The following is a 25,622-nucleotide window of genomic DNA, read 5'->3' as shown; positions in this document are numbered from 1 at the left end:
TTAGGTGCTACAACCCAAGAAAGAGATCTAGGTGTCATAGTGGATAACACATTGAAATCGTCGGTTCAGTGTGCTGCGGCAGTCAAAAAAGCAAACAGAATGTTGGGAATTATTAGAAAGGGAATGGTGAATAAAACGGAAAATGTCATAATGCCTCTGTATCGCTCCATGGTGAGACCACACCTTGAATACTGTGTACAGTTCTGGTCGCCGCATCTCAAAAAAGATATAATTGCGATGGAGAAGGTACAGAGAAGGGCTACCAAAATGATAAGGGGAATGGAACAGCTTCCCTACGAGGAAAGACTAAAGAGGTTAGGACTTTTCAGCTTGGAGAAGAGACGACTGAGGGGGGATATGATAGAGGTGTTTAAAATCATGAGAGGTCTAGAACGGGTAGATGTGAATCGGTTATTTACTCTTTCAGATAGTAGAAAGGCTAGGGGGCACTCCATGAAGTTAGCATGGGGCACATTTAAAACTAATCGGAAAAAGTTCTTTTTTACTCAACGCACAATTAAACTCTGGAATTTGTTACCAGGGGATGTGGTCAGTGCAGTTAGTATAGCTGTGTTTAAATAAGGATTGGATAAGTTCTTGGAGGAGAAGTCCATTACCTGCTATTAAGTTCACTTAGAGAATAGCCACTGCCATTAGCAACAGTAACATGGAATAGACTTAGTTTTTGGGTACTTGCCAGGTTCTTATGACCTGAATTGGCCACTGTTGGAAACAGGATCCTGGGCTTGATGGACCCTTGGTCTGACCCAGTATGGCATTTTCTTATGTTCTTATTGATTAGCATAGATGGTTAACCAAGTGGTTCAAGCATAAACTGTTCTTTTCAATCAGGGGTAGGCTTGGGAGAATAGCCAGGTTTTCAGTTTCCTTCTAAAGGAGGGTCATTTTCAATCCCATTTCAAGGGGTTAAAGCACTGCTATACCCATATAAATGGCTTCTTCTAAAATTGGCAAAACACTACAAGAGATATCTCAGATCCCCCCAATGATCACAATACCACCTCCACAATGGGAATCCGTAATCATAAACACCACCAAGTTCTAAACAATACGGTTCATTGTATACAACACCGTATATATAAATTCCATACAAGAAAAAAATCTATTTTGTATATATTTAATTATTTAAATTTTCTATTGCACTTATTCCGATTAACACAATACATGTATAATGTACAATTTAATCAGAAATAGAAAAACATCATCAATCAAATACTTGTGGACATGTCATTACACTCAATTCACATGATTCACATATGCATTATAATACAGACATATCCTAACCCTTTACCCTTTAATATCCCATATCTACATTCACACCTCATTCATACTCATAAAGCCTACACCCCATAAAATACAAAATTATTTTTCATTATTCACTCACTTTTAAACACTTAATACAGTACCAACGATGTTCACCCCAAAGCCTATACCCCATAAAATACAGGATTATATTTCATTGCTCGCTCGCTGTTTAAACACTTAATACACTAACTGCATCCCATCCACTTCAATATTTCCATAGTTTTAATCCAGCATTGTTCAGCCCGCTCCAACGATGTTCACCCCGACAAGGTGCCTTGTTTCACCCTACCAGGGCTTCTTCAGGGGAAATCTTTAACAAACTTGTCATCCTCGGGGAAAGGTATTCCTATTCACGATCGAGCACCTAAAACATACAAATATATGAATAACACCCTTACTTGTTTCTAAAACCACCTCTCTCACAATGTACTCTTTAACATCACCATACTAAATTCAAAAAAATCCTGTGTATGTCCGAAAATTCCCATCAGATCAGTCTCTCATTGTTCACTAAAAACATATATATGACATCATGACACTCCACATTATTTACCAATATATAATGATTCTCTAAGACCATTAATAACAGATATACTCGGGGAGCACGCTACACACCTCATCGAGCCAGTTCAACAAGCTCCATTCCAGTTTCAACCACCAAAATGTTTTAAATACTTCTTTTTCTTTTGCCTGAAACGCAAACCCAAAATACTAATGAGTATACTATCAAATTCACACCATACCAACAATTCAAGAAGTTCTATACTCACAAAACCCAAAACACGCAACCAAACTTTCACCCGATAGTTCCCGGACCTCAAAGTCTTCACCAGTTTACTATATATATATATTATATATATATATTCACACACACATACAGCTTCACTCGCGGGGAATTTCTCCAGCCAGACTCTCCTCACGGACTGATCCATCAGAAAGTGTTCTCGCCATACTACCTTCTTAAGGGATCTCAAAACCAATCATCACCCGCCATTCATACCACACCCAACTCCACATTCATACATCTCACCTGATATTAATCGCAGTGATCATTCACCACTCTACAGGCAGCACCCGTATTGTTTAGAACTTGGTGCTGTTTATGATTACTGATTCCCATTGTGGAGGTGGTATTCTTCTAAAATTACCCACCTAACATGTGTATAAATTTATGCACATGCATGACTTATGTCTGTAAATCTTTCTGCACATTGGGAGAAGGATCCTGGGAGCAGAGACAGGGCAGAGTCTGAATTTATGCACACATATTTTTTTATTTTAAAAAAGTATGTCCATATTTTCCCCATGAGTAACTTCCGCACACCGAGTAGCAGGTATAACTTGGTGCGCATACATTTCCTGGTTTAATTTTCAAAGCTAAGTTATGCTCGTAACTTTCCTTTTAAAATCTGGTGTAAAGTCTGCATGTAAAAATTACATGGAGACTTTACTCCTGTGCATACATTTATAAAATTACCCCCTTAGATTTTATTATAACAGATAGGATGGTGAATAAAATCTACTCTGGTAATTATTATAGCTCACTGCCATGTTTCTGTTGAGATGCAACAGTATAGTAGTAAAGGAGAGAATTTCAAAGTGCACAGAACACTTAATAAGAGTCAACGGGAAACCAGCTTACTATAATCACAATACCTTTGCTCCCATGTTCAGAAGATAGCACTAGGAAAATCTAGAAAACAGCATGGGAAGGCCAATATTCAGCGCTACTTAGCCAGATAAGTAGCAACTTATCTGGCTAAGTAGTGGTGGCTGAATATCCGACCGCGATCAGTGGTCTCCACCTAGCCGGATAAGTACTTATCTGGTTAAGAAGTTAGCCAGATAAGGTAGGAGGGATTTGGGCAGATCAGGGATGAGCTACTTATACGATAGTCGGTCTTACCTGATAAAGTTAACCAGGTCTAAAATTAGCTGGATAATATTTATCCAGCTAACTAGTGATATTTACAGGAATATTCAGCAGCATAGCCATACTGCTGAATATCCCTTGGAAGTTAGCTGGATAAATCTTATCCGGCTAACTTACTTATCCAGATAAGTTTGAATATCTGCTCCCTGGTAAACAGCTGCTCATTATTAAATGTTTCAACCATCATAGACAATACAGAACAAGGGTGTCTGTATACTAACTCGCATTAAAATCTGCCATTAACACAGGTTACAATGTCAATTTTAACATGGGCATGCTCAAGGAATTTAAAGCCCAGTGTACTAAAGGGCATAAAGCCTTAAGTGGACTCACTGGACTGGGTGATAAAAGCACCTGCATTGTTTCCTTGTCGCCAGCTTCTTTAAAAAAAAAAAAAAGGCATGGCTGTCTCTTGTCCTGCTTGTTTTGCATGTGGGATCTCTCCAATCCAACGCAAAAAGAAAAGAATGACTGCAGGAAAACCTGAATGGGTTCCAGGATGTTTTCATTCTATCGAGAAATATATTTTATAAAATATCTGCAACAGGAGTGCATTTCTTGTGTTGTATTGTTACAATGAGAAAACTGGAGAAATTAAAGCAAAGCACAGCTTGTTTCAATGGATGATATAAGAAGTTTATTTCACGCTCAGAACTCCATAACCCTATTTTTCCCTTAAGGAATTTAAGATTTTAAAACAGCAGCTGTGTTTTGTTCTAACATATTTTGTTAAGCTAATACGGTGCTTATGAAATAAAACTTGCAGAAAATATGCTTTGCATGTGAGTCAGTAAAAATTCAGTGTGTACATTAAAGCACCACTTACTGACTGATCCAATAAGATTTAGGATGTGCACGGTAAGATCTGTCCCCCCATACACTCTCCACATTGTTACTGTACACATTAACATGAAAAAGCAATGGCTAAATAACATGAGCACATTACTTATCATTGAGAAAGCTAAATAGCACGTACTTGATAAACTAAGCAGACTCAGTTCTTGCTCCCTCGGGTCTCCGGCCCCTTGCTGAAGAACTGTATAAAAGTAAGCCTGGCATATGGTGCTACTGAAGGCATTAGTGGAACAGCTTCTGGACTCCAGAAGTGGAGATAAAAGAAGAGAAGAAACTTCCAGGATATGAAAAACTGGACAGGAAATTCATGCCTCAGATATCTACCAAGGAAGAAGAGAATTTAGAATAGGAGGAGAAAAAGTACAGCCTGCCTGCCAACCTTCTGCTATCTCTTCACATTTTCACAGCTAAGAATTCTCTGTGCTTACTCTGTGCCTTCTTGAAGTCCATTATTTTCAAGTTAGCTTGAAATGCTTGTTCAAGATACTGGCAAATGCATGCTGTTTGATTGTCAACTGGTATGTTGCGGTCCTGGCCGCGAGCACCGCGACCAGACCCTTACCTCCTTGTTCCCGGACCTGCTCCCGCCTCCGGAGCCCTGGCTTGCGGCCTGTTTGGCGGCGTCCCCGCTGGGGCTGCGCCGCTGCGAAGGCGCCCGAGGATGCCCTGATCCTAGGCGCGCGCGCGCCACTTGGGCACCTTTCTAGCCCGTTTCCTGCCAGCGGTGACTCCGCCCAGTTCCTGACGTCAGCCTTGATAAGCCGGCCGCGGCCATCCAGTCCTTGCCTTGCAACGGGTTAGCTTCCCGGTTTCCTGTTGCGCTGTGCCCCAGAGTGACTCGCTTGGCGTCGTCGCTCCGTTCCTGCTACAGTACCTGCTTGATTCCTGCCTGCCTGCTACAGTACCTGCTAGGTTCCTGTGTACCTGCTTCAGTTCTTGCCTGGTTCCAGTAACCGAGTCTTGCTACAGTTCCTGCCTGGTTCCAGAATCTGAACCCAGTTACAGTATTACTACTGTCCTTCTCTGGTTCCAGTTACCTGTCCTGATCCATGACCCGCCTAAGTCCCAGCGGCCGGGCCCCTACGGGCTCCTCCCGGGAGGGGCTTCGGTTTCCAAGGGTGAAGCCACCTAAGTCCCAGCGGTTGGACTCCTACGGGCTCCTCTCGGGGGAGTACCAGCTTCCAGGGTGAAGAGCATCTACGTCCCGCCTGTACATCTGCCTCCCGGCCTGCTATTCATTAGAGACATTGACCATCTATTCCCAGTCTCCAGCAGGTTGGCCCAAGGGTCCACTAAACTGAGACTCCCACAACATGGTAATAAAGACAAGAGCACTGAAAAGAGTATTATTGTTAAAATTACAGTTTTGATACCAAAATTCTATAGTCAATATAAGACTATGTACCAGGGCTTCATTTGACAGAAAAACCTGAATCTGATCAGCCAATTAAGGATTTTCTGATGATCAAAGCAAGGACAGACAAATAGCAATAAAAAATATGGAATTGAGCCCAAACAGATTTATTCAAGGATCTTCTGACTAATGCTTACAAATATGTTTTTTTCTGGAAATGATGCAATAGTTAAACAAGGAATGACTCAGCAACTAAAACTTTAGTTGAAAAATGTTCTTTTTCCTGGCAATGAATACTACATGTGGAAGCTGATAGGTGCAGTAAACCAAATATAAACAACTTTAGCTGTATTACTTCACAAAATCACTTTTGTTCCCCTCGCCATAAGAATCTGTTGTAGTACAAAGAGATTGGGCTACCACATTCTATTCTTTAATTTGGGAAATGGCCTCGTACTTTCTCACTGAAGAGATCTGTCACATAGGCAAGGTACGTCAGCCAATTTCTTGTGGACGTCTTCAAAATGGAGCTCACCCGCAGCCAAGCTATGCATCATGCCCCATTGGAAAAGCTGAGGTTCTCGTCAAAGGACTCATAAACCACCCTGACGAGGTGCCAAACTGCTTCCTCCAAGAAAGGTTGAGATGAAAAAAATTCTCCAGCATCAGAGTGAACCAAGGATTTAAGATGCTGAGTGCAGTTATGTATGTATTGGACTATGTAGAATTGGTGGTGCCTTGAAACACTTTCTTTCCAAAGTTATCCAGAAGGCAATGATCTTTGCTCAATGGAGAGTTAGAATATAACCTTGTCTTCTTAGTCTTCTTAAGTGCCGAATCCACTACTACAGATTGATGAGGTACTTGGAATTCTCCATAGTCCAGCAATATCTGTATCCAAAATTTTAAATCCAGCTTTCTGGCAGCAGTGGTGCCAGAGTTGGGAGTTTCCCACATCTTCATCTGAAGGTCATCCAGAATTGCATGAGTTGGCAGGGCAGCCAGCTCAGAGGGTATGTCCAAAATTCACAAGAATCCCATTCGAAAATGGATGCTGAAAGTTCATCCCATCTTCTCAATAAATTTGGAATAAGTCAGGTTTTCTGGAGGACCCGGCAAACCTGGTGGCGAGTTGGAAAGTATGTCCATAGAGCTGCCTGGGGACTCCCCTGGGGACTTTTGTTTAGAAGTGGAAGACAAAGGAAATCAAGATGAAAGGGATGAATAGTGTGGCTGATGTGAAGACAGATAAGGCCAAGATCTGTCTTTTGAATGGGAAGGATCTGCTGCCTGTGATGAATTAGAGGAGAGTCCAATTAATGCGACTGAAGAGTCGGGTGTGGAGACAGCAGCAGATACTGGGCAGGGGGTTCTGCTGGAAAAATAGCAAAAAAAAACCTATTTCAGTGAATTGCTCAAGAGAACTTGGGACCCTCTGAGCAGTGTCAAAGAGGGTACATCTTCTTCTGGTACTTCCTGAGGAGCTACAGGTGGTCTATTGGAAGCCACTATAACCTTCTGAGGTTAATCACAGGGCCCAGAAATACACATGCGTTAACATATAAAGAGTCAGGGGGGTCACTTGTATAAGTATGTACTGTAACGCATATTGTTCCTTAATCCTCAGTGATTAGCAGCCACATTATGTACCTGTGGCCTTCTGAGGGCAACAGTCAATCGTGAAGCACACTGTGAGTTCAACCTGGATGTGCAAAGAGATGCTCTTTCACCCCTGTGGTATGGCGATGGGACCGGGGATTCAAGAGTTAACACTGTAACACAGAATTTAAGTTTAACTGTAATCACAGGTTACAGTTAATCTGTAGATTACAATCTGCCCTGCTATCGTCCAATCTCCCTCCTCCCTTCTGCTTCCAAACTACTTGAATGTGCTGTTTGCCACTGCTGTCTTGACATTCTTTCATCTCAAGCCATTCTTGATCCACTTCAGTCTGGTTTTTGTCCTCTACATTCCATAGGAACAGCCCTCACCAAAAGTATCCAATGACCTGTTTATAACTAAAACCAAAAGCTTTTACTTAACTTTTATCTTCCTTGACCTGATATTTTTAACATTGTTGATCACTGTGGACCACCATCTATTTCTTGATACTCTGTCCTCATTGGGATTTTGAATTCTGTCCTGTCTTGATTCTCTTCTTACCTCTCACACTGCACTTTTAGTGTGTCCTCTAGCATATCCTCCTTTACTGCTATCCCATTATCAATTGGTGTACCTCAGGACTCCGTATATAGAGAGAAGAGGGCCCAGGACAAATGTTTTTAGTGCGCCAATTTCCTCTCATGACTTTCAATACTATCTTTATACTGATGATTCCCAGATTTACCTCTCTACACCAAAACTTTCATCAAGAATCCAGTCCCAAATTTCAGCCTGCTTGTCTGACATTATTGCCTGAATGTCCCACCATCTTCTTAAACTCTAAATGACTAAGACAGAGCTCCTCATCTTCCCCTCAACTTTTCTCTATTTCTGTGGATAATACTGTAATCCTCCCAGTCCCCTCAGCCTGTAATCTTGGGATCATCTTTGATTCATCTCTCTCCTTCTCTATACATATCCAAAACACTGCTAAATGTGTTGTTTTTTTCTGTATAACATTACCAAAATCCATCCATTCCTTTCTGAATACACTAACAGAACCCTCTGGCCTCCAGCAAGGATGGACTCTGCTGGCAGCTGCCGGGCTTCTTTTTTCCTTTGGCTGCCAGCAGGTTGGACTCCAAGGGGCAGCCATTGAGCCTCTCTTTTCTTCGGTTGCCGGCAGAATGGGCTCCACTGGCAGTCTGGAGGGTCAATGCACCCCCTCCTCCCAAACTCTGTGGTGTGGGCGGGCAGAGGGAGTCATCATATTTAACCAATGTCATCTCCTGCTGCCGCAGGGCCAATCTTGCAGTAAGAACTGGGTGATTGGACCTGAGGCAGCAGGAGATGAAATTCACTTAAATGTGATTCCTGCTGTCCGCCATGAGGGGAAGGAAACAGAGGATAGTGATACACTTGATGGTGCATGGTTGAGAATCGCTGCTCTACACAATAAACCCTGCCACTCTGAAATTCATCTGGTGGAACAGATTGCTACCAGAAAACATCAGCTTAAGAATAAGCAGCTTAAGCAATACCTCTCTTAGAAGCTCAAAAGGATGATCAACCAGGTGTGACAACACAAAATTCCAATTCTACGAAGGTACAGAGTCTCTTATTGAAGGCTGAATATGTTTTACTTCCTGAAGGAAACAAGACACATTCAGATGCAATGATAAAGGTCTGCTTATAAACTGGTCTCTTAAATAGATAATTCCCACAGTCTGCACCTTAAGGAATTAAGGGCCAACTCTTATCCAATCCTTCCTGCAGGAATTCTAAGATAACTGGCACCGAAGCTCCTCTAGACAAAATCTTCCTAATCAAGCACCAGTCCTCAAACAACCTCCAGACTCTCACATATTCTAAGGATGTGAAAAATTTCTTGGACTACAAAAGAGTATTTATAACCTTCTGAGAATATCAATTTTCTGACAAACAATCCCTTTTCAAGGGCCAAGCTGAAAGACAAAACAGAGACAGATCCTCATGAACTTGGGGGGTCACGTATGAAACTCCAGGGAGGACGACTCAGAAGCAACTTCAGGAAATATTTCTTCAAGGAGAGGGTGGTGGATGCCTGGAATGCCCTTCTGGAGGAGGTGGTGAAGACAAAAAAAAAATAATGAAAGATTTCAAAGGGGTATGGGATAAACACTGTGGATCCCTAAAGGCTAGAAATGAAGACAAGAGTACATGAGGGTAACTTGCTGGAGTGGCGGTTACTATCCTTAACAAATAAACCTGTTACTTTTGATGCAACTCCAACATTGCTCTCTGCTTCAACGGCAAGAGGTAACAGGGAAATGGACTCAGACAGCAACCAACAAGAGCCCTGACTTTGATGGTCTGAGAAACTAAGTATGGAGGTGACCTGTATGGCTTGGCAGATGCTACCATAATCTTTCTGGGCAGATTGGATGGACCATTTGGTCCTTTTTTGCAGTCATTTCTATGTTTATATGAACCACCAACCCCTGAACAGTAGGCATCTGTCCTGAAGCAACCATAGTGGATCCCATCAGTACCTTTACTAGATCCACATACTAAGGATGCCTTGGCCAGTTGGGAGCTGACTGCCAACAAGTCCATCATTGGTTCTCTCCATTTAGACACAATCTGGTAGATTGCCTCCTGGGACAGACTCTGTCCTCAGAGGTCCAGCCTACTGAGACTGAGGAAGTCCATTTGTATGTTCTCTACTCCCACTATATGAGTAGTGGAGAGCATTTTTACATTCCTCTCAGCTCAGATTAACCACAGACCTACCTTTCTGCCACATGCTGACATCTGATCCCGTGTCAGGAAATCATATATGCCATCACTGCAGCAGTGGCAGACAAAATCCTGATTGCATGACTCTGAAGAATGAAAGCAAACTAAAAGGATTGCCTTCCATATCGCTCTAATTTCCAACTAACTGATGGAACACTTGGCTTCTTCCGAATTCCAAAGGCCTTGAGCCACTATACTGTGAGTGCCCCAGCCACAGAGATTGGCATTCAAGGTCACAATTATCCAAATGGAAGATTCAAGATTGAAAATCCATTCCCACTGACAATTTCTTATGTACTAGCTACCAAAGCAAAACTCTTTCTGGCTTATATCAAAGGGAGTCTCATGAAATATAAGTAGGTCTGAGGAGAACACTGCAAAAGCTAGTCCCCTCTGCAAGAGTTTCATGTGCGCTCCTGCCCAAGACACTAAATCCAAGGCAGTAGCTAATGAACCCAATACCTAAAGATATATCTACACCTTGGATATCAGAGTCCTCAACAAACCATGCACTTGGTTCTGCAACTTCCGGATCTTATGTCTGCCAACCAGACCCAGTTTTACCTAGTGATAATCTGAACCCCCAGGTACTCCAGGGATCAAGAGGGAAGTAAGATACTTTTGTCAAAATTAGAAACCCAACCCAGATCCTGCAATAACTGCATTACTCCGATTGTCGCTGATTCACTTTCCTGGGCCATCAATTGTCCAGACACAGATGAATCAAAATACCTTCTCTGCGCAAAACCACCACCAAAACCATCATATTATTTATTTATTTATTTGAAAATTATTAGAAATACATCTTGGCAGCAAGGTCAACCCAAAAGGGAGAGCCTGATACTGAAGGTGCCCCTCACCCTCCAATCACTGCAAGGCAAAGATATTTCTGATGCTCTTCTTTTATCAGTATATGCAAATACTCCTCCATCAGATCTAGCAATATTAAGAATTATTCTTGTTGCACTGCTACTATAACAAACTTCAGTCTCCACCCTGAAGTGGAACACCTTCAGAGCCTTGTTGAGCAGCTTCAGATCCAGAATAGGGCAAAACATACAATCCTTCTTTGGTACTGTAAAGGACTATATGCTAGACCCTCCTTAATAGAGCAAGATCAGGCATTCAGCCTGGTTCACCTTAAGAAAGCTCAGAGGGTGCTTCCGCTGAAAGCAAGGATAAGAGTCTGAGCCCAGGTGGGGCTCCAGGAGAAAACAGCTCCTGCAACATACTGTAACTGTTCTGCTTGTGAATATAAGGAAAAAGCAGTCCCTTTAACATTAATGTCCTATTTCTGTGTAATAAATCTTTTGACTGACTATTATAAGGTTTTGTTCCATGACGAGAAGGCAGCGTTGTTTACATTGCTGTCCTAACCAAGAAGGCTGTAATTTAATTTGTGCTGCTAAGGTAAGCAGGCTGCTGATCTATTATTTGCTTTCCACTATAAATAAAAGCCACTTAGAAACATTACGACTGCTTGCGCTCTCTTACACATGGTGGTCAGAAGTAGGAGCTTCTCATCTAAGCTACACCACAACAGAGACCCATGTTAAGAACAGAAAAAAAAAAGAAGAGAAACTTTTCTTCCTGTTCTCTTGCAGAAAGCAGAAGGCTTGAGCTGGTGAAATGCAATAGCAGGAGTGGAGAAACCTCACATACCAAAGTTCAAATGTAAACAAAGAAATATGAGAAAATAATTTAGATCCCAATATAGTCTTTTTGATGATACGGTGTAATCGTGAGAGATCCATATGTCAAGTTCAAAATAATATCTTTATTCGTTTCATGCTGATATTATCACTGTATCGGTTTACTGAATTTTTAAGTCAGCTTCTTCAGGAGGGACCTCACTAGGATGCCATGCAACAGCTTATAGCCTAGTGATATAAACAGAACAGTGATTATACAAAGATCAGCATTTGAAGGAACATAAGAACATAAGAAATTGCCATGCTGGGTCAGACCAAGGGTCCATCAAGCCCAGCATCCTGTTTCCAACAAAGGCCAAACCAGGCCACAAGAACCTGGCAATTACCCAAACACTAAGAAGATCCCATGCTACTGATGCAATTAATATCAGTGGCTATTCCCTAAGTAAACATGATTAATAGCAGTTAATAGACTTCTCCTCCAAGAACTTATCCAAACCTTTTTTTGCACCCAGCTACACTAACTGCACTAACCACATCCTCTGGCAACAAATTCCAGAGCTTAATTGTGCATTGAGTGAAAAAGAATTTTCTCCGATTAGTCTTAAATGTGCTACTTGCTAACTTCATGGAATGCCCCCTAGTCTTTCTAGTATTCAAGACCTCTCATGATCTTAAAGACCTCTATCATATCCCCCCTCAGCCGTCTCTTCTCCAAGCTGAACAGTCCTAACCTCTTCGGCCTTTCCTCATAGGGCAGCTGTTCCATCCCCTTTATCATTTTGGTTGCCCTTCTCTGTACCTTCTCCATCGCAACTATATAATTTTTGAGATGCGGCGACCAGAATTGTACACAGTATTCAAGGTGCAGTCTCACCATGGACCGATACAGTGGCATTATGACATTTTCCGTTTTATTAACCATTCCCTTCCTAAAAATTCCTAACATTGTTTGCTTTTTTGACTGCTGCAGCACACTGAGCCAATGATTTTAAAGTATTATCCACTATGATGCCTAGATCTTTTTCCTGGGTGGTAGCTCCTAATATGGAACCTAACATCGTGTAACTACAGCAAGGGTTATTTTTCCCTATATGCAACAACTTGCACTTGTCCACATTAAATTTCATCTGCCATTTGGATGCCCAATCTTCCAGTCTTGCAAGGTCCTCCTGTAATGTATCACAATCCGTTTATGATTTAACTACTCTGAATAATTTTGTATCATCCGCAAATTTGATAACCTCCCTTGTTGTATTCCTTTCCAGATCATTTATATATATATATTGAAAAGCACCGGACTCAATACAGATCCCTGAGGCACTCCACTGTGAAAATTGACCATTTAATCCTACTCTGTTTCCTGTCTTTTAACCAGTTTGTAATCCATGAAAGGACATCGCCTCCTATCCCATCACTTTTTAGTTTTCTTAGAAGCCTCTCATGCGGGACTTTGTCAAATGCCTTCTGAAAATCCAAATACTCTACATCTACCGGGTCACCTTTATCCACATATTTATTAACCCCTTCAAAAAAATGAAGCAGATTTGTGAGGCAAGACATCCCTTGGGTAAATCCATGTTGACTGTGTTCCATTAAACCATGCCTTTCTATATGCTCTACGATTTTGATCTTTAGAATAGTTTCCACTATTTTTCTCGGCACTGAAGTCAGGCTCACTGGTCTATAGTTACCTGGATCACCCCTGGAGCCCTTTTTAAATATTGGGGCTACATTGGCCACCCTCCAGTCTTCAGGTACAATGGATGATTTTAATGATAGGTTACAAATTTTAACTAATAGATCAGAAATTTCATTTTTTACTTCCTTCAGTACCCTAGATGCATACCATCCGGTCCAGGTGATTTGCTACTCTTTAGTTTGTCAATCTGGCCTACTACATCTTCTAGGTTCACAATGATTTGGTTCAATTCGTCTGACTCATCACCCCTGAAAACCATCTCCGGAACTGGTATCTCCCAAACATCCTCATTAGTAAACACGGAAGCAAATAATTCATTTAGTCTTTCTGCAATGGCCTTATCTTCCCCAAGAGCCCCTTTAACCCCTCGGTCATCTAATGGTCAACCAACTCCCTCACAGGTTTCTTGCTTCGGATATATTTTAAAAAGTTTTTATTATGAGGTTTTGCCTCTATGGCCAACTTCATTTCAAATTTTCTCTTCGCCTGTCTTATTAATGTTTTACACTTAACTTGACAATGCTTATGTTTTATCCTATTTTCTTCAGATGGATCCTTCTTCCAATTTTTGAAGGGTTTTTTTTGGCTAAAATAGCCTCTTTCACCTCACCTTTTAACCATGACGGTAATCGTTTTGAATAAGTATGAAGGACTGTATAGAGAACGGGAGCAGGTAATAGTTACAAATTTGTTTCTAAGAGGCCTGGCTGCAAAGGCAGCCATAAGAGGTAAAAATAGCAAGCTAAGCTCTGACTGAAAGAGGAGGGACATAAAAAAGAGAATCAGAGCTAGATAAGCAGGATTTTTTTCTTTTTTTCCCACAAAGAAGTGGACAATTGAACAAGGGATTTGTCCTTTTTCCCCCCAAAAGAAAAAAATTAAAGTGGGAAAGCTGAACAGGGCGTGATCCTTTGAGAGCAACCAAGCTTGATTAGAACAAAGCACAAATTGGAGCTAATATGGAAGCTTTGCTTCAACTCCTCATGGACGGGCAGCAGCAACTGAGAATTTCTCTACAGTCCTGGGTAGCCAAGCAGTGAGTTCTGCAGGTAAATCTGGAAAAGCGACACACTTCCTGGGCCCAATATATAGAAGCCACACAAGCAACTGGAATCCGGGGTCCCCTCTGGTTTTAGTGACATAAGAGGCAAGTCCAGAAAAGGACTCAAGGTATTCTGAAGCAGATGAATGTGAAGACTAGGGTGTGCAGGATAGGGACAGAGTTGCACCAGCCCCAGAACTACTGAAAGGATTGTCCACAAGGACACTGACATGGTTCTAAGTAATGGCCAAACCCAGGTTCTGAAGGACAGAGCGAGGAAGAAGGTCATCAAATTAATGTCAGAGATACAAAACGTTCCACTGCCTTGGCAGGAAGAGGAGTTGGAAGTCATGTGGTTGAACCTACAGGGATTGTAGTACGGGTACAGGTAAACTTACGGTGGGGCCTTGCTGGATGGGTCTTACTGAGTCCATCAGCTAGACAAGCCAGTCTGGAAGAAATAAACCACAAAGACAAGGAAGTCAAAATACTGTTGTATGGTGCAAGGTTCAACAGGTCCAGAAGGGGCTATTGTGGATGACAACCAGGGAAAAGAAGAAAATGTGCACCCTGAGGGTCTAGAAGGCCAAGAGAAACAGGTCTGGGATTCAGACCTACAGGCATTTATTCAGGGAAAGCAGTGGCATTTCCCTATCATGGCTAACCTGCTAACAGAGAACAACTTTCAAAATTCAAAGAGATCTCCCAAGACAGAGATTCAGAAGCTATGCGCCTGGGAAAAGGTGAGTTATCCCTTGGGAAAAGCAGACAGCTATATAAAAAGCTGGATTGGAACTTGAAGCCTCTGTGGGACTTATGTGAAACACAGTTTGTTAGACAGGCTTTTATTTTGCTGAACACTAGGGACAAAGTTGAATATTTAAATGAAATGTCTGCCAGGTTGTCTGATGTCAAAGTCAAATGACGTCACATGGCCATTCCAGGAACTGTTTCCCTAGTGGGGGTAAGAGAGCAGGATAAACCTGGAGAAACTGAAAAAGAAGGACTTGGCAGTAGGTCCATAAGATTCTTCCAGAAACATATAAAGATAAAAGTACTTTCTGGTTTATGGGCCTTGCCCCATCCCTGCCTACAATTGGGAGAAGATGGTTTGTTTCTGGGCAGGGTGAGAAAAGAAAATGGAAAGGGAATTTACTTCTTCGGGAGGTAACCTGAATGAATACAGATGCTCAACCTAATAAGGTCAAGCTGAGGGGGAGGATATATAAGAGAAGTGTATGCTAGATCTTTCTTAACAGAGCAGGACCAGGCATTCAGCCTGGTCCACCTTAAGAAAGCTCAAAAGGAAAGTTGTGTCTCAGGGCATTTCCCCTGAGACAAGGCTAAGAGTTTGAGTCCAGGTAGGAAGAGGAGGACCCTGGGACTCCAAGAGAACACAGCTCTTGTAACATCATTATTCTTCTAATGAGTATAAGGACAGGCAGTCCTTTTAATATTACTGTCCTATTCCTGTGAGATAATCATTTGACTGTGAATGTTACAAGGTTCTGCTCCATGATAAGGCAGCAGCTCTGGTTACAACACTGTCCTAACCAAGAAGGCTGCAATTTAAATTGGGCTGCTAAGGTAAGCAGACTGCTGATCTATTATTTGCTTTGCATTATAAATAAAGCCACTTATAAATACTATAGCCGATTGCACTGTCTTACAGGTACCATAAGGTAAATTGAGCACCAACCCTGACCACATTGGGAGTAAAGAACTGGAACCACTGCCCCTAAATGCAGCAGCCACAAAAGCATCATCTGTACAGCTTCCCCTTATGAATGGATCAACATGGGGAAACCATAAAGTTTCTGAAAAATGGATAGGAAAACTGCAGAGCATAACCATTCCTGACAACTCCTAAAACTCCCTGATCCAAAGTAACATGGTTGGTAAAAGGCTGACAACCGCCCGCCTAGCCTGGGTACCAGAGAGTGTTCTTCCATACCTTCATTGGAAGGTCCGAGAACTTACAGACTACCCCAAAACTCAATCCTTATCTCCCTTCTCTGTGTTCTAAAAGGACTGGAATCTACTAAAGAATCTAGACTGCTGGCCATATGCCAACCTCCCCGGTTTCACATGCTTAGAATCCTTAAAGCAGATCCAAGCCAAAGCTGGTTCCAACATCCTCTCAGATTTGTCTTCAGGCAATCTAGGGACTTTCAATTCCCTTATTCTTTCCCCAGCTTTTCTAAAATGTCTCCAAAAAGATGATTTCCCTAGAAGGAACATTTGGTTCCTCTTGACATGGAGCCGTGGAACAGACCTCTACAATATCCGAGACATCTGGAACCAGCATAGGAGACCTCTGCTCTGAGCTGCTCCCTTCTCGTAGTTCCAGTATGGTCGTTGTTCCCACTGCAGTAGCAAGCACACCAGTAGGAATAATCTGCAGATAGCCTCACTAATGCAGCCCTCCCCGTGGCAGACAACTTTGCGTACTGCCCTCTTTCCTTCTCCGTCCCACAAGATTTATAGAGGCTTTCCCCTCCCCAGTCCTTAACAGCATGATCCACAGGCACTGCAAACTTCTGAACGTTTCCCGTGCTCCTGAAGAGATACCATTGCTTCCCCCCTTACCTCTCTTGCTTCGGTCCGCAGTTCCTCTAATGGCAAACCATTCTTCTGCTTTCAGCTTTTATTTTGTTTTACAGCTTAAACAAGCAAGAACCAGGCACAGCCGCAGAGGTCAGGAGAAGGGAGGAAAATATAGAGAGGGGTCCTCATTTAACACAAGATGAAACCATGGAAAAGGAGTGAAAAGGTATGGGGAGGGAGGGGGAAGAGGGCTAATTTCAGCAACCGTAACTGGGGAAAAAAACCCTGTTCCAACAACTGGAAGCCTCCTGGTCCACTGGCTGTACTGAACTGAGGGATGGAGTACAAGATTTTCACCTCAAAAACTGCCATCCAAATTTCTAGCTTCTTCACCAGGCCTAGTCTGCCCTCAGTTCACAGCACTGAATGCAGCACGAGAGACAGAGCTTATGGCAGGCTGAGGTCAGTATGAGAGCCTATAATGCATGATGGCAGCAAGTCTGTTAGTCTCTGGCTCCATTTTCTGGTTAGGAGGCATAACCCTTGTGTCTGGATTAAGATGAACTTGTTTTTTCAGACCTATGCTCCCTTTATCAGGTAAATCTAGAACGAGCTAAGCATGAAATTGCCTAATATATGAGTAAATTATAGGTTGCATTGGTTTTCAAAGCCGTAAAGAGTTTTAAAGGAAAGGGACAGCGGTAGGGATGTCTTTGCAGAAGGGTGAAAAAACTGAGGGAGAGAAAGAATTTACAGCTGGGGAAGGATACCGTATGATAATAGGCGAAAAAAATGCCCCCGTCCCTTTTGGTTTAATTTCAAAAGATAGAATCACAAATTATGGAAAGAAAAAGAACAATCTGCATCATGCCAAATGAAGTCATTACAACAGCTTTCACTACAGCAATGTGAATTTTCTAAGACCTCAAAACAAGAAAAATACCTAGATTCCTAAAAAATTCAGACTTAATGAAGGCGCAAAGACCAAAATCTGTTTCAGCAACAGGGATCAAAAATGACATTTTAATTTTGATAAAATTCTACAATCATCTTAGTAAAGCCTGCCTCTAGTCTGGTTAGTCACCCAAGTGAGGCCCATATTGGGCTGCAATCAACACTAATGATAATATGAATGTAATAACATGAGACTGAAATGAGAAATACATTGGGATATTTGTCATTTTTTCTTCAGTTATTGGGTTTATACAATAAATGTCACCTCTAAAGATAAATACCCAAGTTAGAGGCTGAGTTTATGTCTGCAATTGCAGAATGCAGCCAACTTATCCAGCCTTTGTTATTATTATGAAATGGAAAGGATCTGTTGGCCTATCCAAACAAATATTTACTTTACCATCTCAACTCACTTTGGAAGAGATTATAGAGGATTAGAAAATTCAGATAAATATGGCAAAGATTTGGAGAAAGTATTTTATATTCTTAAAATTAAATAATTTGGTTATATTATATTTTTAAACACTTAAGAGCCCTTCAGATGTTTATATATATATATATAGATTTATATATAGACAGAGATATAGATAGAGTTAGAGAGAGAGAAGACAGACACACACACAAAAAGAAAGTGACACAGAGTTTGACACTTAGCCAGACAAACACCGGGATTTGAAAGTCACGCCAGTCTGACCGCCCTTAACGTAGCCAGATGATTTTAGCCAACTAAAACCTTATCTGGCTATGTTGGGGCAGTCCGAAGGCATTCTAGGGCAGAGCGGTATTATCCAGCTAACGCAGCTGAATAACTTTAGGACAGCTGAAGAGCAATCCTAAAATTAGCAGGATAAATTTATCTGCTAATTTTAATATAACTGGGTAATTTTAATGTGCCAGCCAGCCAATGTTTGAGTAAATACCTCAAATATACATCCTTTTGATTTGGCTTCCTCCAACTGCTCCTGCAATTATGCGGATTGTGACCATGGGTTTTAGTTTGAAAAAAGCCTCCCAAATCCTTTATCTTTTCATTACGGGGCAGAGTCTTTGATACTTATAACGATGCTGAGCTAGAGGAGGAGGAGGAGGAGCCTGCTGCAGCTTCAGCAGGATAGGCGATAGAAGCGATTACAAGAAGAGAAGACTCTGTCAGAGGATGGGGAAGAAGACAGAGAATTATATTTTTAAAAAGTGGAAGAAAAAAGGAGAGGAAAAGGTGGAAGCAAGAGGAAGCTGGGAAGTCAGCTAAGAAAACAAACCACAATGATAGCCCTAATAAAAGGGGCAGAAGGCTCAAGAACCTCATTATTATAAAGTTTTTTCTCTTATTTTTAGACAACAGCCCTGACTCTTAAGCAGTCTTAGTGGCAAGAGAAAAAGAAAAATCAAAGTTAGACTAAGCAAATTAGAACAGGTTTCAGAAAACATCCTAACAGATCCAATTCAGTATGAAAGAACAGTTCATAAAGTATTTAGCACAGTCAGACATTTTCCTTTTCATTTAAGTCAACTCATCATTTATTTATGGCATCCTTTTCCAACAGTTCAAAGAGTATTTCAATAATATAATAGTAATCGGATCCAGCATCTATAAACAATTTATACATTAGAGATACAATGTAATGGGAAGAGAGAATTTAATAACTATTTAAAGTACAGAAGGGTGTAGGAGGTATACACAGAGTTTTTTTTATAGGCTCAAGTTGTCATTTGGAGCTGAAAGCCGCTTTGAAAAGACAAGTTTTAACCAGTTTTCAAAAGGCTGGAAGATCTGGGCCGAGTCCAATGTGTAGTGGTAAAATATTCCACAGCATTGGGGCAGTTCCTGTGAAGGTCCCTTTCATGGTATTGGTGAGATACATCCTTCTCAGGGGCAGTACCACTAGGTAAGCCTGATACAAAGAGTAGGTAAATGGGGTGAAAGAACTATTGAGGTATATTGGGGTCAAGTCTTTGAGGGTTTTGTAGATTTGGAGTTTGATGTGGTTGAGTTTTGGAAGCCAGTACAAGGTTTTCAGGATTCAAGTTATTCAGTCCTCTCAATTTACTTTCATAATCATGTGAGCTGCAGCATTCTGTATAAGCTGCAGGTAGTGGTTTAGGATGTTGGGAATTCAAGCATATATTGGGTTGCAGTAGTCCAGATGTGAAATTACACAGGCCCAGACAGCATTTGCTAAGGCAGTGTCTTCCAGAAAAGAATGGAAGTGGCAAAGCTGACTGAGATGTAAAAAGGCTATTTTGGTCATTGTTTGGACTTGAGCATTGGTGGAGAGTTGGGAATCTTGTATGAAGCCTAGGCTCCAGATTTGAGAGCTGAGGATTAGAGTTGTATCACCAAGGATCCCTCCTAGGTGCAGCTGAGTGGGTTCTTTCCTTCTAATCTATTGCAGCTCTGTCTTTAGGGGTTCAGGCTTAGCTTACTTTGGTGTAGCCAGTTGGCAATTTTTCTTAAGTAACAACTGAGATAGGCAAGGGTTCTTTTTGATTTGCATGGTTAAGATTAATATTTGGATGCCATCAGCAGAAAAGTAGTATGTAATTTGGCAAACCCTGATGATTCTGGCTAGAGGGACCATGCAAATATTACATAAGGTGAATGGGCAGTCAGAGTCTTGTGGTACTCTGCAAGAGAGTGAACAAGGTCTTGAGCGAGCTGCTCCCAGGGAGACCAATTGGATGAGAAAGTAAACCAAGCCATTGTATCACTAAGAAAGGATGTACAGTAAACAGGCCAATGCAGGGTCTGCTAATCCTTGGTCTCCTAGTCAGGTAATGAATAGTTTGTGGTCTATTGTGCTGAAAGCAGCCAAGAAGTCGAGGAATATTAGCAGAATTGAGTGTCCACAATCCAGAACTGGAGTTCAATCAAACTTAGTAGTGTAGTTTCCATGCTGTAGTGCAGTCGGAAGCCTGATTGGTAAGGGTCTAGGCAGGGCATTGGTGGAAAGCGAAAATTGGATTGTTGCAGTAACTTTGCCATTTAGATGATCTTGCTTAGGAAAGGGAGATTGGAGATTGGATGGCAGTTGACTAAGTTATTGGAGTCAAGATTGTTTTTTCTCAGTCAGCCTATTATCCTTTTTATCTGAATGGTAGGTGGGCCTCTGCTAGCTAGAGATGAGTCAATGATGGACTGGATCTGAACAGTCCAGTTTTGGCTTGTTTGATTAGCCAGGAAGGGCAGGGGTCATCTTGCCAGATGGTTGGTTTGAAGGTGGTGAGTAGGACAACAACATCTTTTTCTAGAAGCAGGCAGAGGCCTATTAGAAAGTGATGTGGCAGAGTGGAGATATTGATGGTGGGCCTCCGGCTGGCTCCCTGTCCAGATTAGAGCGCATGCATGAGATTTTATCTGTAAACAATGTAGCTAATCCAGCTGCAGTGAATGTAGGTTGTGAAGGAGGTGTTAGGGAAGGAGAAGATCCCAGGAGTTTGTTGATGCTCCGGAATAATTCTCTTGGTGAGTTTTCTCCCTGGTTGCTTTTGTATAGCAGCCTTTTTTGATTTGGTATTGGCCTTGTAGTAGGTTATCTGGTGCTGTCTGCATTTGTTCCTGAACTCATGCTCACTTGTTTAGAAAGGTAAAATAATGTCAGTGTATCCATTTGGTGCTAATGAACAGAAATGCATTACATTTCTACAAATTATATTAGGCCACTTAAATTATATTGATGTGTACACACCCAGAAAAACTGTAGTAGGTAAAAAAAAATGCATTCACATTACAATTCAAAAAATTAGCTAAGAGACAGCTGTAGTTATCACCACTAAATAAAGATCCATAGGCATAGTAAAATAGTGGATAACAAGCTTGACTGTTTGTTAACCGTCTAGAATAGGATATAGGTCCAAGTAAATAAATAAATAGTTGTATAAAATAAACAACAAGCAAATTATATGTGATAATGGATTTTTGATACTACCTACTTGGAAATCCTTCCAAACTAAACCTGTAAGTAGATAGTGTCCTGTTGACTGTCAATGTTTTGCATGCAAAAGTTTTGGATAGATGGTCAACACATCAGGAGAAATTTACTTACTCTAACACCCTTACTAATGAGGAAATTATTTCTTTCCCCTAGTCTCATTCTATTTATGTTTGACCTTTATACATCATTTATTTTATTTTATTTATTTAACACTTTTCTATACCGACCTTCATGGTAGGGACCATATCAGGTTGGTTTACATCAAAAAGGGGGAACTGTAACGAAACCGTAGGTAACAGGAAGAACAAAGTTACATTCAACAAGGGAGGTAAAACTTGGAAGCAAAGATTGCTGGAAAGAAAAAGACTAAGGAACGAAGTGCTTAGGATAATGATAACAACTGTTTTAAGAGTCAGGGTAGGCTCTTATATCGAGCTTGGGGATAGTAAGAGGATCCATTGAAAACACTTCCTCCATATTATAATTCTTCCATTTCAGAATTTGTGTCTAGCTCTCAGAGCCAAGGGGAAAACCTATGCCCTGCATCTCTAGCTAAACTTGTTCTGGTGCTGACAGCCTTCTAACTTTCCTGAGCAACCAACAAAATAAAGAATAAAACTGTTGTTTTAAAAGCAGAATATGGCAAGCTGCAAATTTATGAGTTTATTTGCTTTTTACATTTGCATTTTAATAATTTAATATACACCATTAAATAAACATTTTAAATTAAATTCTTTTAAAAAAAACAACAGCTTTTTCCAATTCAGCTGAGAAACCATCCAATATTACCTTTATCAGTAGCCTTAGTGAATGAGTCATACAAATGTACTAATCTGCAGTCACTGAAACAGGATCCCAAATGTTATCTTAGCAGTTTACAAAATGAAACAGACACCGCTGGATAGCGTCAGGCGAGATGGGCGGTCACCCAGGCCCGGTGATTTAACACTGTTGCTGCCGCCGCTGCCATTACGGCAACAGCTGAACTCAGCTCCAGTGCAGCTGTTTCTATGCAGCCTGAATGAGACTGCCGATGGCCACATCATCAACAGAGACTCCTCTCCATCACAACACTGTAACACTCTGTCCCTCCCCAGCCCCTCAGCGTCACCCTGCCCCTGCGATACTCCTGTCTCGGGGAAAAGCATTACTGTAAATCTATATATAGAATTAGATATATGCACATACATTTGTTACTCCTGGTTTCCTTCTTTCCAAGAGAAATTCAAGACTGTATACTGCATCTACAAAATGAAATGCTTAAAGTGTGAAAACAGAGATCAGTAAGTAGTCTCAGAAATATCCATCTAACGCATTATCCAGAAAGAAAAATATTCAAACGTGAACTTAAAACATGGCTTTTTAAAAACGCTTATAATCTAACTTAAATTCTATCAGAATGCTATGTCAACAAGATCTTATATCTAAACACATTCTATCTGAATGCAGAATTAACAATAACAAGAACAAAAAAACAATATCAAGTAACAAGAGAAAAAAGTAGCTCTGGAATGTGAACCGGTGGATTCCAAAGTAGGGGGAGAAGGCAATGCTGCTCTTACTGCATGATTTTTAATGTTTAATCCCCTTTGGAATGAAATTAATGGAAATTTCTGAAATATAGAATGTAATTGAAGTATATGCCAATGTGCATGTATGCTCTTAACTATATCCCCAGCTTTATCAGTATATTGCAATACATACACATCTTGAGAAATTGGTTTCTTGTCACGATATATTAACAAAGAATCTCTAGAGGAGTACAGTGCTCTTTTATAAGCTGATTTAACCGTACTTAGTGGATATCCCCTCTCAAAAAAAAAAACCCTCTCAAAAACGTTTTTTGAGAGGGGATATCCACTAAGTACGGTTAAATCCACCGGTTCACATTCTACATGTGGAAAATGTGACATGTGTCACATGTCAATTATTGGAGAAACTTGGAGAGATCCATGTACCAATATTATGTACAAGAAAAAATTTACAACAAACTGCAATTCCCATCAAGTGGTGTATGTCATCCAATGTAGCTGTCCTATGCTATATGTTGGTCGAACATCAAGACCCATCAGAGTTCGACTTAGAGAACATAGGAGCAGATTGAATACAAGTAATCTGGAAGCCCCTATGGTGAAACACTGCATTTTAGAAGGTCACAATTTCATCGACTTACAATGGACCATTTTGGATATGGTTCTGGTGAATGTTAGAAAAGGAGATATTCGTGCTATCCTTAACTATAAAGAGCAGAAATGGATTTTTAAATTAGGCTCAGAATCACCGCAGGGAATGAATGATATCATCGACTGGCCTTCATTAATTTAAAGGGCTATTCTATTAGCTCTTTAATAAGCCTTTTTTGTTTTTGAATTATCAGCTCTCTGATTGGTCCTTTTTGAATGCAAACGTGTCTTTAAAATGTCAGCGTCAAGATGGCGGGTCTGCATTTGCCGCATGAATCGCCTCACTCTCCAATGTTGTAAGTCTCCGTTTTTAGAATAGGGATTGTAACATTTAAAAAGTTGTGCTACATATGCTTCTTTTCCATCTTTTCAGCATTTAAGCCCCTGACGAAGAAAAAACTTCGAAACACCAGCGGTGTCGGGCATGTTAGCAGAGTGAGCAGATGAGCTCTTGGGACTCTTGCTTTTCCATTGAAAAGAGATAAGTGTACTTATTATCTCTAAGAAAGTTTTTGGAGGTTCGGTGAAAAAAAGAAAAAGAGAAAAAAATGTTTTTCAAATACTTGTTAAAACGGTGGTAAAATTTAAAAAGTAAAACTTAAAAAACCTGCTTTAAAAAAAACAAGCGGCAGTGTTAATCATGGTTTAAAAAAATGGGTTACCCTATGATTGTAATATGAATGGGCAGCCGAATCGGCATTTGTACATAAAAGTTAAAGACACCAGTAGGCGGAAGTGTGCATTAGCCCACATATGAGGGTAAGCAAAATTGCTTACCTTGTAATAGGTGTTATCCCAGGACAGCAGGATGTAGTCCTCACATATGGGTGACGTCATTCACGGAGCCCTTAAGCGGGAAAAACTTCTGGCAAGTTTCTAGAAGCTTTTGGTTTGGCTGCCTGAGGCTACTGAGCATGCCCGGCATGCCATGATATTCCCTGCCACAGGGGTCTCACTCCAGTCTTGTATGTAGCAATAAGCGTTAGCAAAATAAAATAATAAAGTCTGATGCCCAACTCCGCGGGGTGGCGGGTGGGTTCCGTGAGGACTACATCCTGCTGTCCTGGGATAACACCTATTACAAGGTAAGCAATTTTGCTTTATCCCAGGACAAGCAGGATGCTAGTCCTCACATATGGGTGATTAGCAAGCTAGAGGCTGAGTCATTGTCCATGCAGGTAACCGGAATGCCTTGTTGAAGAAATGAGTCAGCCGAAGAATACAGCAGGTTGGTTGTAGAAGGAGTTGGGATTAAACTGGAAACAAGTTCTTTAAGACAGATTGTCCATAGGCTGAATCCTGTCGTCCTTCCTTGTCCAAACAGTAATGAGCTGCAAAGGTGTGAAGAGAACTCCATGTTGCTGCTTTACAAATGTCAATAATTGGCACTGAACGAAAATGTGCTACTGAAGTTGACATGGCTCTTACTGAATGTGCCTTTACTCGCCCTTGGAGAGGAAGGCCTGCTTTTTCGTAGCAGAATTGTATGCAATCTGCTAACCAATTGGATAGAGTATGTTTTCCCACTGCTTTACCTGGATTATTTGGATCATAAGAGACAAAAAGCTGATTGGATTCTCTAAGGGATGTAGTGCGATTCAAATAAAAAGACAATGCACGTTTACAGTCCAAAGTGTGTAAAGCTCTTTCCCCTTGGTGAGAGTGAGGCCTTGGAAAGAATGTGGGTAGAACTATTGTTTGATTTAAGTGGAATTCCGTAACTACTTTAGGGAGGAATTTTGGGTGTGTTCGGAGAACCAC

The 25,622-nt window shown here is 41.1% G+C and overlaps 1 protein-coding gene across 6 annotated transcripts in view; it reads right to left on the bottom strand.

Annotated features, from left to right (window-relative positions):
• Nucleotides 1-25,622, bottom strand: part of SHLD1 (shieldin complex subunit 1) — a 198,069-nt gene that overhangs the window by 147,324 nt on the left and 25,123 nt on the right. For 2 of the 6 annotated variants that reach the window (XM_029593485.1, XM_029593484.1), the window contains exon 3: nucleotides 22,867-22,922. The exons of 2 other annotated variants lie outside the window; for them this stretch is intronic. In XM_029593485.1, the coding sequence (XP_029449345.1) occupies nucleotides 22,867-22,922 (56 nt within the window). Of the gene's footprint in view, nucleotides 1-1,122; nucleotides 1,691-1,941; nucleotides 2,017-22,866; nucleotides 22,923-25,622 lie in introns of those variants that run through there. 2 more of the 6 variants (XM_029593483.1, XM_029593486.1) reach the window with 2 other exon arrangements.

This window comes from Rhinatrema bivittatum, chromosome 3, assembly GCF_901001135.1.
Source record: "Rhinatrema bivittatum chromosome 3, aRhiBiv1.1, whole genome shotgun sequence".
Classification (NCBI taxonomy): Eukaryota; Metazoa; Chordata; class Amphibia; order Gymnophiona; family Rhinatrematidae; genus Rhinatrema; species Rhinatrema bivittatum.
This window is presented reverse-complemented; position numbering and strand designations above follow the sequence as displayed.